At 41.3% G+C, this 18168-nt stretch overlaps 1 protein-coding gene across 3 annotated transcripts in view; it reads left to right on the top strand.

The window, feature by feature from the left end:
* Nucleotides 1-16657, top strand: part of LOC126284186 (ubiquitin-conjugating enzyme E2 L3) — a 31633-nt gene extending 14976 nt beyond the window's left edge. For 2 of the 3 annotated variants that reach the window (XM_049982930.1, XM_049982932.1), the window contains exon 4: nucleotides 16006-16657. In XM_049982930.1, the coding sequence (XP_049838887.1) occupies nucleotides 16006-16160 (155 nt within the window). In that variant the 3' untranslated portion in view covers nucleotides 16161-16657. The remainder of the gene's footprint in view (nucleotides 1-16005) is intronic. The other variant, XM_049982931.1, reaches the window with a different exon arrangement.
* Nucleotides 16658-18168: the final 1511 nt, after the last annotated feature.

Below are 18168 nucleotides of genomic sequence, written 5' to 3'. Positions count from 1 at the left end.
GCGTCCATCGGGAAAACATTCCGGACCCCGGCTTCAGAGGTCCAGCGTTCCAAAACGGACCCCGCGTGTGAGGACCTCCTCCGAGTGCAGCCCACCATCCCCTTGCCTCATCGGACTTTCAAGAAGGCCTCCAAGAAGTAGTCTTTATCCCCCTCTCCACCCCGGCGCGTTTCGTCTGACGCTCCATCCATGAGTCGCTGCTCCCGGCCGTCCTCATTTTCGCCGGGACGCTCTGCTGGCAGGCGCTCAGCTGGCCTGTCGTCGGCGAATGATGCTGCCCCTCCTACGCAACCCAGGAATGCGGCTGCAGCTGGCGACAACTCGATGGAACAGAATACGCCTCCTGCCGGTCGTAGCGTTGTTCCCTCAAAACCTGGCCCCCTGCGGCCGTCGAGGTGACCAGCTCTTTACCCGTTTCGTTCCTCCTTTTTTCTGACTAGCGATGGCTTTGTTACATTGGAACATAAGAGGTATTCGATCTAATCGGGAGGAATTAAAACTGCTCCTCCGCCTGCAGTGTCCACTCGCCCTTGGTCTCCAGGAAACCAAGTTGCACCCATCTGACCGTATTGCTTTTACACACTATACCTCGGAGCGGTCTGACCTCACCCCTGTGGACGGTATCCCAGCTCATGGTGGGGTCATGTTGCTCGTTCGGGACGATGTCTATTACCATCCCATCCCATTGACCACCCCACTCCAAGCAATAGCTGTCCGTATTACTCTTTCTGCCTTTACTTTTTCTGTTTGTACTGTCTACACTCCATCGTCATCCGCAGTTAGTCGGGCTGACATGATGCACCTGATTGTTCAGCTTCCTGCGCCGTTTTTATTATTTGGCGACTTCAATGCCCATCATCCCCTTTGGGGTTCTCCTGCATCCTGTCAGAGGCTCCCTCTTGGCGGATGTCTTCAACCATCTCAATCTTGTCTGCCTCAATACTGGCGCCCCGACTTTCCTCTCGGACTCTACTCATACCTACTCCCACTTGGACCTCTTGATCTGTTCTACCACTCTTGCCCGTCGGTTCGAGTTGTATGTCCTTTCTGAGACCTATTAAAGCGACCATTTCCCCTGTGTCGTTCGTCTCCTGCACCACACCCCATCCCCACGTCCTTCGAGCTGGAACATACCGAAAGCTGACTGGGGACTTTACTCCTCTCTGGCGATCTTTCCAGACCACGATTTTCTCAGTTGTGACAGTCAGGTCGAATACCTCACGGCTGTTATCATCAATGCTGCCGAACGTTCCATTCCTCGAACTAACTCTTCTTCATGTCGCGTTTTCATCCCCTGGTGGAATGAGGCTTGTAGAGATGCTATCCGTGCTCGACGGCGTGCTTTATGCACCTTGCGCTGCCATCCTATGTTGGCGAATTGTATTGGATACAAACGACTCCGAGCGCAATGCCGTAGAGTCATCAAAGACAGCAAAAAAGCTTGTTGGGCTTCTTTCACCAGCTCCTTTAACAGTTTAACTCCCTCTTCTGTCGTCTGGGGTGGCCTGTGCCGGCTGTCGGGTATTACGGCCCACTCCTCAGTACCTGGCCTGACTTCAGGTAATGAGGTACTTGTTGATCCTGTGGATGTCTCCAACGCCTTCGGCCGCTTTTTCCCGGAGGTTTCAAGCTCCGCCCATTACCACCGTGCCTTCCTTCCCAGTAAAGAGGCAGAAGAGGCTCGGCGACCTTCCTTCCACTCGCTGAATCTGGAAAATTATAATTCCCCCTTTACTATGCGGGAACTCGAACGTGCACTTGCACTGTCCCGGTCCTATGCTCCGGGGCCAGATGCCATTCACGTTCAGATGCTGACACACCTTTCTCCGGCAGGCAAAAGCTTTCTTATTCGTACCTACAATCGCGTCTGGACCGAAGGTCAAGTCCCCATGCATTGGCGTGACGCCGTCGTTGTTCCTATACCCAAACCTTCCTTCTAGTTACTGCCCCATTTCTCTTACAAGCTGTGTCTGTAAGGTGATGGAGCGCATGGTTAACGCTCGATTAGTTTGGATTCTTGAATCTCAACAGCTACTTACCAATGTTCAATGAGGCTTTCGTCGCCGCCGCTCCGCTGTTGACCACCTTGTGACCTTGTCGACATTCATCATGAACAACTTTTTGCGAAAGTGCCCAACGGTAGCCGTGTTCTTCGATTTGGAGAAGGCTTGTGATACCTGTTGGAGAGGAGGTGTCCTCCGCACTATGCACAGATGGGGTCTACGCGGTCGCCTGCCCCTTTTTATTGATTCCTTTTTAACAGATCGAAAGTTTAGGGTATGTATGGGTCCCGTATTGTCCGACGTCTTCCTCCAGGAGAACGGAGTGCCTCAGGGCTCCGTCTTGAGCGTAGCCCTTTTTGCCATAGCGATCAATCCAATTATGGACTGCATTCCACCTAATTTCTCTGGCTCTCTTTTTGTCGATGACTTCGCGATCTACTGCAGTGCCCAGAGAACGTGCCTCCGGGAGCGCTGCCTTCAGCGTTGTCTTGACAGCCTATACTCATGGAGTGTGGCTAATGGATTCTGGTTCTCTGAAGAGAAGACGGTTTGCATCAACTTTTGGCGATATAAAGCGTTCCTTCTGCCATCCTTAAATCTCGGTCCCATTGTTCTCCCATTCGTGGAAACAACTAAGTTTCTAGGGCTCACACTGGACAGGAAACTTTGTTGATCTCCGCACGTCTCTTATTTGGCTGCCCGTTGTACAAGTTCCCTTAATGTCCTCAGAGATCTTAGTGGTTCATCTTGGGGAGCGGATCGCACTGTCCTGCTTTGCTTGTATCGGTCCATAGTCCGATCAAATCTGGATTATGGGAGCTTCGTCTGCTCAGCCATCCCTCTGCTTCATATCCGGTCCATCCCTTGGTGCAACGGATCCAGCAGTCCCTCCATTCTTTTGCTGATGACGGCTCTCCTGTCAGCTTTCTGTGGGTTCCCGGCCATGTAGGAGTGCCTGGGAATGAGGCTGCTGATGCTGCAGCCTTGGCTGCAGTCATCCTGCCTCTGCCAGCCTCCCATTGTGTCCCGTCATCTGACATTAATGTGGTTGTTTGTAAGAGGCTTGTGTCATTGTGGTGGAATACTTGGTCATCACTTCAAGGAAACAAGCTCCGGGCCATAAAACTGTTCCCAACTGCTTGGACAACCTCCTCCCGACCATCTCGGCGAGAAGAGGTCCTTCTGACCAGGTTGCGGATTGGGCATTGCCGGTTTAGCCACCGCTACCTGCTCTCAGGTGGCCCAGCCCCGCAGTGCCCTTGTGGTCATGCATTGACAGTGCGCCATGTTTTATTGCCGTGTCCCCGTTTTAGTCAGTCTCATTTTGTCCTGTCTCTGCCATCTACTTTACAGGATATTATAGGTAATGACGCTCGAGCAGCTGCTCGTGTTCTTCGTCTTATTACTTTGACTGGCTTGTCCAAAGACATCTCTTTCACTTATTTTATCTGCATCTTTGTAAGAACTTTCTGCCCCCCCCCCCCCCTGCCAGGAGATTTGTTTTTGTATAAGGTTGGGAGGATAATTGAGGTCAGTGAAGGCTTCAGTGAGACCCTTGGTATATTCAGAGGGGGACTGCTCATCACTGCAGATGTGACGACCACAGGTGGGTAGGTTCTACAGAAGGGACTTCTTGGTAAGAAATGGGTGGCAGATGTTGAAGTGGAGGTATTGTTGGTGGTTAGTAGGTTTGATATGTACAGAGGTACTGATGTAGCAATCTTTGAGGTGGAGTTAAACATCTAGGAAGGTGGCTTGCTGGGTTGAGTAGGACCAGGTGAAGCAAATGGGGGAGCAGTTGTTGAGGTTCTGGAGAAATGTGGATAAAGTGTCCTCACCTTTGATCCAGATAGCAAAGATGTCATCAGTGAATCTGAACCAGGTGAGGAGTTCAGGATGTTGGGAAGGACTCCTCTAGGTGGCCCATGAATAGGTTGGCATAGGATGGTGCCATGTGGGTGCTTATAGCTGTACCTTGGTTTGTTAGTAGGTAATGCCTCCAAAGGAGAAGTAATTGTGGATGACAATGTAGTTGGTCACTAGGAAGAAGGTTGTGGGTTTGGAATCCGTCAGGCATTGGGAAAGTTAGTGTTCAATAGTGGTAAGGCCATGGGCATCGAGAATGTTACTGCGCAGGGAGGTGGCATTAATAGTGTCGAGCAGGGCACCATGTGGTAAAGGGATAGGAACTGTGGAGAGTCGATGGAGGAAATTGTTAGTATCTTTATATAGGAGTGTAGGTTCCGGGTAATACGTTGAAGGTGTTGGTCTATGAGAGGAGCCATTCTCTTAGTGGGGACACATTAACTGGCCATAGTGGGGCACCCTGGGTGGTTAGGTTTATGGTCTTAGGAAGCATGTAGAAGGTAGGAGTGTGGGAGAATCGTGGGGGTGAGTAGAGAGATGGACTCGGGGGAGAGGTTCTGGGATGGGCCTAAGAATTTTGAGTAGTGACTTGAGATCCTGCTGGATTACTGGAATGGGGTCATTGTGGCAAGGTTTGTCAGTGAAGTGTTTCACAGCTGACAGTCCTTCCGCCAGGTAATCCTTGCAGTTCAAAACAATGGATGGTGGAGCCTTTGTGCGTAAGTAGGATTATAAGGCCGGGATCAGCTTTTAGATGGTGGACTGCAATTATTTATGCAGATGTAAGGTTACTTTGCATGTTGAGGGTTTTGGGGAATGATGGCGAGGCAAGGTTCGAGCTTAAGAAATTCTGAAAAGTCAACAGAGGGTGGTTAGGGGGCAAAGGGAGGGGGGGGGGGTGGATAGCAGTGGGATGGTGGAGTGAACTGAGTTAAGCAGAGTTCAGTCTGATTGCTAGGGCTGGTGGCGATAAAGTGTTCCCACTGTAAATACCAGGAGGAGGAGAGAAGGTCTTTAACAAGTCCTGTATGTTTCAGTTTGGTAGTGGGGCAAAATGTTAGGCCTTTATATTTCTGTGAGGCTAAGGCTTCTGATATCATTCATTTCAATGACTGCTTCACAGCCTGTGCCATATGGATCCTTTCCACCAACACCAGCTTTTCTGAACTGCACAGGTGGGAACTCTCCCTGCAATACCGAGTGAGGTGGCGCAGTGGTTAGACACTGGACTCGCATTCAGGAGGACGACGGTTCAATCCCGCCTCCGGCCATCCTGATTTAGGTTTTCCGTGATTTTCCTAAATCCCTCCAGGCAAATGCCGGGATGGTTCCTCTGAAAGGGCACGGCCGACTTCCTTCCCCATCCTTACCTAATCCGATGAGACCGATGACCATGCTGTCTGGTCTCCTTTCCCAACCAACTAACCATCTCCCTGCAATACGTGCTATGTTCCCGTAACTCCTGGCCTCAACCTTCATTAGTCAACTGTCGTCACCCATCCAGCCCCTTCCCTGTTACCATTCCAGCACTACACAGTCGTCATTCCACCACCACACCCAGTCTGTTTCTTTCTCTCCTTTTCCGCTACTTACACCCTTCCCCCTCCCCACCTCTTCCCTGCCCTCCGTCTAACCTGTAACACTTCACTGTCGGCCACCCTTGCCATACTCTCTCTCGACCTCACTGTCCCCAGCCTCCTCCTTACCCCCACCCAGTCGCCACATTGTCTGTTGTTGACGAAGGCCTTAATGACTGAAAGCTTTAATTCTGAGAGACTTTTTGTTGTGCCTATCTGCAACTCAGCATCTCTGCTATATGGTGAGTAACTCCATTTCTGAAAATATTGTTAGTCAATCCTGGATTTTCCATTGTTTGATTTATCTTGACAGTTAACCAGACTCACTAGATTGATGATGTAAGTTACAGCTAACACAATCCTCATCGTAGATCAGGTAGATGAAGCCTATATTGCAGTGCAAGTGATAAATTATCTAAAAGAAAACAATTATAAGGACAGTATCTAATTTCGTTGTCAGGAAATTGAATTTAATTGGCAGTGTAGCATGGCCCTTCATACCCTTTTATTTATTATGGTGCTTAGCTTTCATTTATTGAGAGATCACTGTTAATGCATAAGGGATATTTATATTTTGTTCCAGATTTGTGGTTCTGTTTTGGTGACGTCTTTGATTTGTCTAGTATCAGGCCTCATTGCATCGATTTTGTCTAGTAGGTTCTGAGTAGTGGTGTATCATCCAAATGTTCCATTCATTGTGCATGATTTGTATTCTTGTCCATCTTTGGGTTTGAGTATTATGCGAAGACACATGTTTTGAATTACTTGTAGGTGCTTTGATAGATTCTGAGTTTCATCTTCATAAGCATGTCTGTGCCTCTAAGCATGGGATAAAGTCCACGAATTGTTCTTATTGGCTTGTCTCATTTTGCTGTACATCAGCTTTTTGTCAAGTGTGACATCAAGATATGTAGTCTACTTCTTGTTTGATTACCAGTTTCCTGCTAGTACTGGTTGTCAGGGGGTTAATTCTGATTTTCGTATTAGCTGCCCAGAGTTGAAGAATGTTTAATTGATGATGAAGTCTTTTTATGACTGATGAGTTGTCCGCCGCGAGATGTGAGTCCCGTATCAACTGCAAACTGTGCTGGTAGCATATTCTGTAATTTTGGGAAGTCATTCACATATGTCATGAACAGAATGGTGAAACTACCTTGTGGAATACCTTTGGTTTATTTCTCGCTGTACAATTTTTTACATTGATTTGTACATAAAACCTTATATCCGTTAAAAAGCTGCCTGATTTTTATTCAGCACTCCAGCAGGTCTGTATTGTTCTATATCAAGGAATACAGCAGCTATGAACTTTGAGATATTCATATTATCCGCTTGGTATTCAGATTGGCAGAGTAATTATATCTCTGATAAAAGTTTCTGTTGATATTCAAATTGTTTGGGTCGTATGATATTGTCTAATAATGATGGTCAGATTTGTGCCAGTAGTAGTCTATCAAGGATTATTCCAAATGTTGATAATGGGCTTATTAGCCTGTAGCTCCCCCAAGAATTGGCATTACATTTGCTGTTCTCCATTTGTAGGGATAATGTTCATTAATTAAACAGCTATTGTAAATTCTGGTTAACAATACTAGTGGCTTCCGTGGCTGATGTTTAACATAGTTGTTAGTTATGCCGTCAGCTCCAGGTGCTGAGTTGGTATTGAAGTTCTTGATGATTTGCTTCAGCTCTTGTGGTATGGTCAGTTCTAGCTGGTCTGAGCTTCTGACATTGTGTATTAGCCTGCCTGGTTCCTATGTTCTGTTGTCCTCAGTTTGGTCATGTTGGAAGTCACTTGGATTGATAATGTTTTGTTCTTTAAACATTGTGGCATATAATACAATCTTTTCCAGGGGATCAAATATGAATCGATTGTTGTCCTGTAGAACCCTTTTGGTTGTCTTGGGTTTTGAATGGTGTGAATAAGTTGCCATTCATCTCATGACACCTGTAGCTGTAAGTTTGACATTTGATATTCCCACAGTTCAGGGCTCTCATGACAACTGCTTTATTTCTGTAGTGCAAGTTGTGTTAAAAGATCATTGCCATTATGTCCTGGCCCTGTTTTTTTATGTATAAGTATTGAAGGTCTAGGAGTGCAGGTATGCAGGCAGAAATGCTTCGTAGTATGGCTTCTCAAGTTATTGTTCAAGCTTGCCTGTCTTCTCTTTTGATGATAGTCTCAGTTGTTTGGTCAGTAAGTTCTGTTGTGGTGACTTTTTCTGCTTGTCTAATACTATTATTTAACTAATGTTGAAAAGATCCACATCCATTTTTCTCCCCCTGTATTAGCCTGGATTGGTGGATCTATTACTTGTGAAATGCAGCTGAGAACTGGGTTGTGATCTGATGCCAAATCATTGCTGACACTTAAGCTCAGGTGTGGGCTGATGTTCTTGTCAATTACTGCGTCCAACATACCTGCTCTGTGGTTCTGTATGATGTGTGTATATGTTGGTTCTTCTAATCCATTTTTAAATCACTGAAATATTGATGTCTCAGTGAAATGCCCACCAGATGAATTCGTGTGCTGATAACATCATTATTAATAAACACAGGGACTCTCTAGAATGTGATTTTAATAGAATTAATGTCAGATCATGCAGTGCTATGGCTTCAAATTGAAAATTCAGCTGTCAGTACTGGATGAAGAGACATAGACTACTAGGAGAAGCCAATGTCTACAATATATAAACCAGTGAAAGAAAATGGATTGGTCTCATAGAGTGGATAGCAACAAAAGTATTGACAATTTTTTTTTCCAGTTTCCTGACTGAGATTACGTGCATAACAGAAAAGATATCGTACTGATATCGCATATAAGCTGTACCTTACCAATAAATGCTATACTCAAAATTTAACAAACTCAGGATAGTACTATAACAAAGAAAATAATGAATTTTAGACAATATGTCAGTGGATAGATAAAAATCAAGTCCCCAAGCAGCAGGAGGAGAACACACTTCAAAAAACGTTTTACATATTTAAGCCTTGGAGCCAGTGGCTCATCCTCCTAGCAGAAGGGTTCAAGGGGAAGACAGAGTGGTGAAGGAAAACGACTGGAGAGGTTCAGGGAAATGGGTAGAGCTCGAAAAAGTCAACCATAACCACGTGGCGGGAGAGTTACTGGATGGGGTTTTGGGCGACTTTTTCTGAAATCTACCCCTTTTGTCACCTCTCAGCCTTCCCCTTTGACCCTTCTGTTAGGAGGAGGTGCCACTGGCTCTGAAAGCTCACATATGTAAAACTTTTTTTTTTGTTTTTCTTATGCCATTGATTGGTGAGATAGATTTTTTTATCTATCTAATTAAAAGATACTACTATTAATTCTAAAAGATAAGTCTCATAAAAGTGACTGGGACAAGGAAAATTGTATAAATATTAGAAAACTTGACACATCCAAAATGAAAAATGCTAGGTGCAGTGCAAATGAGTACATTTTAAATTACAAAAATAAATGTAGAGTGTGCAAGCAATGACCCGTGATGATTATCTTCCATGTCTCTCAACTTTACTTGTTGGTACCTAGCATCCATAATTCTTACCTGTGGGCTCATGGTAACCAATGTGGGCACAGTAGCACATGCCCACCAAGAAAGGTTTGCCATCAGTGTTTTGGCAGGCATTGTACCTGATAACTTATAGGACTGTACATTCTACCTAGTCGTTTAACTGGCCACGCATACATCATCTTCCAACTGGAGGCTGTACCCGAATTTCTGGGCAATGTTCCTCTATGTGTCCATAGATGAATGGGATTCCAGCACAATGGAGCCTCAGATCACTTCATTCATAACGTCAGGAATCACCTGGACACTGTCTACGGCCAGCAGTGGACAGGACAGGGCGGTCCAGATACATAGCCACTGCATTCTCCCCATTTAACCTATGTGGTTCTGTTCTTGTGGAGTCATATGAAAAACCTGGTATATGAGATTCCCATCACTACTGTACAATCTAGCACTGTAATGTACCACACACACACACACACACACACACACACACACTCACTTCCGTATGAGAAGTGCTTATTTAGGTCCCCTCTACCTGCCTTTACATTTTTGACTTGTGCTTTAGGACAACTCTGTATATAAATGTTCGATATATACCAGAGAAAATCTGGAAAAATTCAACATTAGAAGATGTGTGGATTTGCCATCCTCAAGACTTGCGAAGATCCATAATTATGAATAACACCATCCAAACACGCCTTGAAGGCCCAATGGTACCAACCATCCACTGTGTGATACTCAGTCCTTATGCATCACCAGATGCGGATGCGGAGGAGCAAGTGGTCAGCTGACTGCTCTCCTGGCCATTGTCAGTTTTCGTGACCGGCATTGCTACTTCTCAATCAAATAACTCCTCAATTGGTCTTACAAGGACTGAGTGCATTCCCGCTCAGCAACAGAACTCGACGGACCTGAACAGTGACCCATTCGAATGCTAACAAAGACCGATAGCAGTTAACTTCAGTGATCTGACGAGAACCGGTGTTGCCAGTACAGCAAGGCCGTTGGCCCCATAAGTATAGATACTTGAGTGTAAAATTTTTCAATAAACTACCATACTTAGCTCACGCAGCATTACAAAATTATGAGCTAGCTAAAGTACGTTGAATTCTATTCAATTGAACTATTCCTAGAAACTAATTGTTAGTGATACAGAAAGTCTTTTTCTTCTCAAATAAGCGAGTTATTCTGTGTGTTGTTTTCTGTATAAATAATTGATTATTGTATAAAACTTGGTACCATTGTAAACTATGATGAAACCAGTTGAATGAAAAATACTAAAAGGTGAATAAAAATATTTTATTCTGTTGCTTTGTGCCATTGCGCAGTATCATAAAGTTGTCTTCCTCTTGTGTTCTCTTGATCTGAATTCCACATTATGTGCTTCAAACTTTAAATCTCACAAAGCAAGTTTTTGTCAAAACAGTCCAGTAGTGTGGTAAAATCGTCATCTTCTAGATCAATCCCTGGTTGTAAGTATGTGGATGTCAACAAAATTTTCCCGGCCGATATTTCAGTAGTTACTGCTGTTGCTTATAGGGACATTGGCTGCAGGATGGTTTCATAGTTTCGTTTGAATGAGGACTGCAAAAATATTGTGATATCTCCTCCTCTCCTGCCAGTGCTATAGCCAGTAATGTTTCTAATTTTGAATTGCTGGATTTCCTAATATGAACATAGCACCAACTCTGCAGCATTCAATGAAATCTGTGACTTCTGGTTTCTTATTCTTGATACCATTTGCATTGTATATGCAAAATGTGAGGTGCTTTTTCCATTATAGATGTATGTCCATTACTCATTGTGAAAGATTATCATTATATATATATATCAAAACTAGATTTTTTTTTAGGACAAGGTCAGTTGAATTTTTTGAACTGTCTTGCTATGTCCTTAATTTTGGCTATGATGTTGCATCTTTTAAAGGAGGAGACAGTAGATCCTATGTTGGAGACAACTTTCATAATTTCTGTTAGTCTCAGGTATTGTTCAGATTTTTGGTTTTGTCATTTCATTCCTTTTTTGTGTTGTAATGTCAATGAGCTTTTTTCATTGCCGGGTTTGGTCTTGGTTTGAATTGTGATTTCCAATGTTCGCACTGGTGGGAAGACTGCTTTTTGGAATATTGTTTCTGTGGGCTGGGGTGGTTGTTTTTAGTTGTTATGATTTGATAGCTTTCTGATACTCATCACATCCTGTCAAGTAAGCAGGATGTCCTGATTGCAATGTACACAATTAGGTGGCTCATTGTGACGACGCTTTCAGTTCTTAGAATGGTGATTGTCTCCACATTTGACACACCTAGTTGGCGTTGTACAATAAAATGCTGTTTGAAAAAGGCAGACCCATCAATTGTCTTGTAATCTTCCTACTTTTATTCTTTTAGTAAACATGTATTTGTATCATATATTGCATCATTTTGAGGTCCTTTGGGAAGTATGACACAGTACATAGGTTGACGAATGAACTTTTTGTTTGTAGGTCTCGTCTCTTGAATGGGTGCAAACATGTGAAATTGAATTTAAGTATCTTCAGTTCTTCATGAAATTCCTCTTCCAGAACTTCAAGTATCCATTTGATAACGAATTACTATCCTCTATATGTTTGCGGTTAATAGGTATATAATGGCATCTTTCTCTCTTGAAAGAATTGGATTGCAACTCTTTGTCTAGGGAGTGAAAGTGGCATTTAATTTGGTTACTTTTACGTATTGCATTCACGCATTTCTGATTGAGTATGGCATTAAGTTCAATGTATTTTCCCGTTTCAATAATTTTTGGTGGAGTTTTGGCTTTTATTAAAAGTGGCTATTAGGGGCTGAAGTGGACGGTTATGGTTGAGTTTCTGCAGTGTTTGTATCTGCCATTTGAAACAGTTCAAATTTGCTGTTGCTATTTATTGATTTTCTTACTGGCAGAAAGCATTTCCAAGAATTGGTTCCATTTTTTGTTTTTCTTGCGAACACCAGTTTGACATAGTTGTCCCGTCTGTGGTTGGTTGTCTTGGACTTCCATGGGTTGTGATTGGTTGATGTTTGCATTGGTTGGTTGGCATTTGTCATTGTCTCAATGGAATTCCGAATTTGATGTTGGGAGCCTTTGGTGCATCAGAGGTGTGTGTGTGTGTGTGTGTGTGTGTGTGTGTGTGTGTGTGTTTAATCACCCAGGAACACAATCCTTCTACAAATCTTCTGTAGTTGGGCTACATCATGGGTTGTTCAGCTCATGTTTTGTGGATTTGCTCTGATGCTCTGGCCTGGCCTAAAGGAATGCATGTTGGCCTCCTGTGGGTGAAGCTCTGGCTCCTCTTTATTCCATGAGCTATCCATCCTGTCTGTGCAGCTAACACACAATTTTGCTTGCTTTGTGTCAGCCCTATCACGCACGACAGTTCCGGTCATGCTAGTGCTGGAAAACACAGTTGAACTGCACAGAATGCAAATAGTGCTCAAAAAGATGTAGTGATCCATGCAAAACACTTCACTCACTGTTCTGAGTGGTTTACACTAGGCATGCAGGCCCCCAGCTTAAGTCCACCCAGGCACTTAGGTAGAATTTCAAAGCAACCGGACAAGTGAAAGTGGTTCCAAATATAGTTGCAAGATTTGACCTAAACAAGTTTGCTGTAAACTATGGTTACATCATCTCTAAAGTTTATCTTCAACCCAAAGTGCTAAAAGGTTTTGGTCTGTTGCTACACACAACAGTTACTGATGAAATTGTTAGTATTATGAGTTTCCAGTAGGCAGAGGCAATGCCTTTAGTAAAGACAGATTTGCTAATTTCATATACTGGCCACCATAAGACCCATTCTGTTACAGTAAAAAAAATTGTTTCGTTTACTTCTCAACTTTCGTCTATACATGCACCATGGAAGGATAGATTATTGGTAAGTGATTCTCTTCAAATTTCACACCTTTTAAAATTTTATCCATAGTCAATTTTATATTTTCATAAAGTAAATGATATAAACATGTTGATTTAAAAACTTGTCAACATAACATGCAAAAGTGGGCTACTGAGCCCATTGTTTTTGGCATGTTATTTGGGTTCAAGTGACACCGAATCACATTTCTAACATTGAAATTCAGTATTACTGTGGGCTCGTGTTGTCCATTAAATACATTCATTTGCAGAACTACATAGCTGTTGTAAAATGTTGAACCCCAATATCACCAACCATAAATAAAGTGCTACACACAGCCAGAATTTTAGCGAATGGAAGGAACTGGAAGCAAGTCTTCAGGGACGACATACTATTGATAAAAAGAAACTAAAAGTAGTGGCAAAAGAAATTAAAAAATTGCATGGAATTCCAACTAACTATAATGCTTGATGTAGTAACAAAACTAACAAAATTTGGCATTACTTGGCCACAGGAAAAGTGGCACCAGCGTGGAGAGAGGCAATTTCTTGGAATTGGTGAAGTAAAAAACAAAACAGCTGAAGGCTTTAGCGTGTAAGTGTGGTTCCAATGGACTTCCCATTATGAACTGTAGAGGGAAGCTTATGAGATGCTGCTGCAGTGCCCAGAAGACAGGCATATGTGCAGCAATGAGTAAAATGTATCAGTCATAATACAGAATTTGTGCCTTGCTCAAACCACTCATTGAATCTAGTTTCTGGCATGCAGCTTCGGTAGAGGCGATTTCATCATCACATTGGAACATTGTTAAATGTATCCAGAATGAACATTGTTAAATGTAGTTTTTTTTCAGTGGTCACACATTGGTGGGAGCTTCTGATTGCTGCTACAGGCATGTGTTTGAAGAGGATTCAGGTCACATTGGAGCACAGGTGATACAGTAAACATGATACGAAATCACTACAAAGAAATTTTGACAATGTTAGAGAAGAACAGGAAGGAAAAATGACTAGTATTGTTTCATGGTACCCTCCATCATGCACCATACTGTGGCTTGCAGAGTATCTACGTCAATGTAGATGTAGATGAAGCTAACAGAAAAAGACGAAAGCTAGAACTCGCAAACAGACACAGGAATTCAGGTAGTCACGAGGCAGTCATATCTGTTGTGTGTAGTGAATGATCGGTGAAATTATTTGCAAACAGAGGACTTGTACTTAGAAAATAAGCACGGTACAAATTATATTGGAAAAGGAATGAGAGGAATCCTTAGTAAAGGTTTTAAGTCAAGTTAAGAGCTTGTGTGAGGAACTTGGAATCTTTATTGGCCCTCCAAGATGAATTAGGAGTCACCACATTTCTGGTGATGCAAGTAGAGCTGCCAATTTTTTGCATGAAAATTATTTAAAATGAGAGATGTTTTCTGCATTAGAGTAACTGCTGAAATTCGGGATAGGTTCCACCAACTATGGAATTTAACCTAAAATACCTGCACTAATGCTGGGCATGATGATGAGCAATGCAACCTCGACGGAGCTTCTGAGGATGTTGACAGAGAAGAGTGAGTGTGAAAGTCTGTAGACTGTAAGAAGTTATTGATTCAGTCTCACTGGGTTTATTAATGTTCATTTTGAGGCCAAAGTTGAAGAAGGGTAAACTAATACAATTATAATTCTGTGAATATTCCACACAATTGCCATGAGTGATAAGTTGTCTAGAGAAGCTTATCTGGGTTGAAACAGATCCAAAATTATTTAAATACTGCAATGTCCATGTTAAGATTAACAAATGTAGCTATTTTGGTGATAGAACATTGATGAAAGTATTAAAGAGTTTACATCGCAAAAAACACACACAATAAAATTTTAATTTAAAAACGTTTTTTTGGAAACCATTTGAAACAGTGACAAAGTATCTCACACACACCCTTCCCCTCTTTGCTCCTGCATTTTACAGCCATTATAAGGTAAGTTAGTGCTTTCAATAATGTCGAGACTTCTTGCTGGCCCTGAATATGTTTACAGTGATTACTGTATGTCAGATTCATTTGTGAGTACATTCTAGGATTTACGAAGTCAGGTCTTACAGCCTCATGTCACATGTTGTTTCTATAAGGGAAAACACAGACACTTATAGATTTGTCACGAAATTAACAGTTGCGATTATAATGTTTTGTTAAAATGTATGTTCAAGCTCATATTTTTTGTTGCTCTATAAACACCTTCTGCTTCTGAATATATAAATCAAATTAGTCAGATTATGTAATAATTGTACCTGAGTAAAAATTTTGTGTAGAAAAATAGGCAAGTCATTTAGTTGCCTTGGAAGATGTTGCCCGCAGTTGGCAACAAAACGTCAGGAGAAGGACTTTCTACTGTTTGACCACGGCCTCTTAGCCCAGATGTTTTAATTAATGAAGCTTCTTTTGGTTTCTCAAGTCATGGGCTTCATTTTATTTTACTGATATATTGAGCCTTCACTTACTAAAAATACTCTACATAAACCAATTAATTTACCATTGAAATACATTTTCATGAGTATATGGTAGCTGATTTGTGGACATTGGCTGGTACCATCGTAGCGTACAAAGTTGGAAGTATGTAAACACAGATTTCATAAAATAGAAGCAAGTACTTCCTAAATGCAGAGCGTATGCTGATAGTTATCAGTAGTTACAAAAGAACTTGGATGTAGTATCTGATATTTATTTGATTTCACTTTTTTTCTCTTCATTATTGTAAATTGAATATGGTGTTAAAACTCCACATAAATGTACTATTAATATGCATGATTGAGCTTCATTATCTAAAACATCACGCTATGTTTTGACTATTACTAAGTAAAAATGAAAGAAGAAAGATAAATTATGTGGTGATTAAATTGTATTCAGAGAATTTATTCTTTTTAGAATTTTCTCGGGTATTAAAGATGGATAAATTGAAAATTTGAAACAGTGCATACAGATTCAAGAGTACTATTGGCTTTTGTGTTGTACTTCTGTATGTAATTGTAAAGTGTTGATCTAAATTACAATTTACAATAATAAGAAAAGAGATGAGAGGTGGTGCCCCATTTACTTTTGAAGATATCTTATGTATGCATTTGAAATACAGAATGTTTATTTAAAATATCTTAGATGAAATGATGATTGTGAAACTCTCATTTTGTTGTTGTTGTTGTTGTTAGTGATCCAGGCGTTGGTAGCACTTGTGAATGACCCAGAACCTGAACATCCACTTCGTGCTGACCTGGCTGAAGAGTATCTCAAAGACCGTAAAAAATTTGTGAAAAATGCTGAAGAGTTCACTAAGAAGCATAGTGAGAAGCGACCGTCCGATTAAAGTCTGTGAAATGATGCAGTTCCTGCCTGGACTTTGGGAGGAGAGGTTTTGTGATACACAACTTGAACATTTGTTTGTGATTGTAATTCTGGTGTATGTACAGTGTGCACTGAAAGTGTAGTAAACACTCCTCCCCCCTCTGTGACAGTGTTAGCACCATCTACACTCACCAGGTGAAGCGGTGCATGGGTGCTTGTCAGGTGTTGCCAACACTGGTGTGCATGAGTGCATAAAGAAACGCCCTTGGTACTATTTGTCACTTTGATAAACACCAGCCCAGATACACATGATTTTGAGACTACTATATGTGAAAGTAGTATGGGTATTGTTCTATCACCAATACAGTTTGTCTGTTGGAATTTACAGCGCAGTTTTATTCCAATTTGTTGTCAACTTAATTGTATACATATTTCACAGTTTCTGTTAAAACAATTATATTTAATTGTATGGTATAAATGATTGTTTTCATTAAAAGATAAAGATGTGAATAAATTTTACATATTTAATTTACTAATTTGCTGTGTGTTCCACTCAAAAAACCTGTAATATAAATTGCTGTGAAATATCTTAATATGTAGTTGTTCTTTTTGGTATTAGCCCTTAATGTAAATTTAGTATTGTTAAGAACATACATAGAATTAGATTGCTTTACAAAGACTATGAAACTTATTTCCTTGTTGAAGTTTATAACAATAGTAGTAACTCTAGAAATGTCAATGATTCGGGGATAGTAGTTACAAGTTTCCTGTACACAGACATGAGTGATATCATATTGAAATATGTGAATTCGTAAGTTTAAAACAGGAAAGAACATTGGAATATTTTACAAGCACACAGTGTGACTCGTATGATATGAGGTAACTTAAAGTCCACAATTTGTTGCCGAAGCATGTAAGTTAGGGTGTTACAGATGCATTTTGATACACTTATTCTACACATCATTTCTGCATGATGGTAAAGTTTTGAGAAACATCAAGGTTACATGATAGATAATATTCAGTAGTTGTTGTGATAAAATCAAGAAGCAAACATGAAATACCGGTGAAGGTCGGCAAATAAGATAACGAATACCCCATTTGAATTGAATGTCTCATCACCCAAATGACGAGTGATTTAATTCCTTTCCTCAAGCAAGCATGGATTGGATGTGTATAGCTTTTGTAACTAGTATTCCTTAAGAAGCTCATAAGGAAATAAAAACACTCGTAGCATTTGGTTGGTGAAGGTGGTGTCTTGGATTCCATTTCTGGGGCAGAATTGTTTTGACAGAATCCATCTGTCTAAATTTGACATTTTGTGTTTTCGTGTTCACAACCCCCCTCTTATCTTGTCCTTCTTTTCATCTTATTTATTGCCCTATCAAAATGATAGTGAAAGTCATGGGTGGAATACAAATATTGATAGGAATGAAGATAACAATTCAGTATGCAATTGAGGCATTGAATGAATGGTTAGTAGGCACATAAATAAGACTTAAAATTTCGCAAAGCTGTCAGATAATGTGTCGCTGCGGAACTAACTAGCATTGTGCTCGTACACTAATCGGCCAGGACAAGGTGGGTAATATCTTTTATTTCATAAGTGTCTGATATTCACAATTTTTTACCATTTTATTTGCTCATTTTTTGTTTCCATTTGCATCTTTCTAATGCTCCATTTGCATCTTTATGACGCCGGACTTAAATCTCCTGTCATCTGTTATTTTAAAGATAATAAAGTTCACATGGGTGGGATTCAGGCAGACTAAACAGTCTTCATTAATCAAATGGAACCTCCCGAATCACATGGAACATAGAGCAGAAAGTAGCACAGACAGACCACTACACAAAATAATGTGATCTACAAAATAGGAATGAATTGGGCGCACTCAAATGCATGCTTTAAGATTAAAAAAGATTAAAACACATTATAATCGCCATATCAGTATAAAAATAGAGCTTATGCATAGAAAACAGTGTCGGAATAACTTTTGTGTAGTAGTAGTTCCAGTAGTAGTAGTAGTAGTAGT

This window comes from Schistocerca gregaria, chromosome 8 (assembly GCF_023897955.1).
Source record: "Schistocerca gregaria isolate iqSchGreg1 chromosome 8, iqSchGreg1.2, whole genome shotgun sequence".
Classification (NCBI taxonomy): Eukaryota; Metazoa; Arthropoda; class Insecta; order Orthoptera; family Acrididae; genus Schistocerca; species Schistocerca gregaria.
The sequence above is the reverse complement of the archived record's forward strand: the minus strand, read 5'-3'. Positions and strand labels throughout refer to the sequence as shown.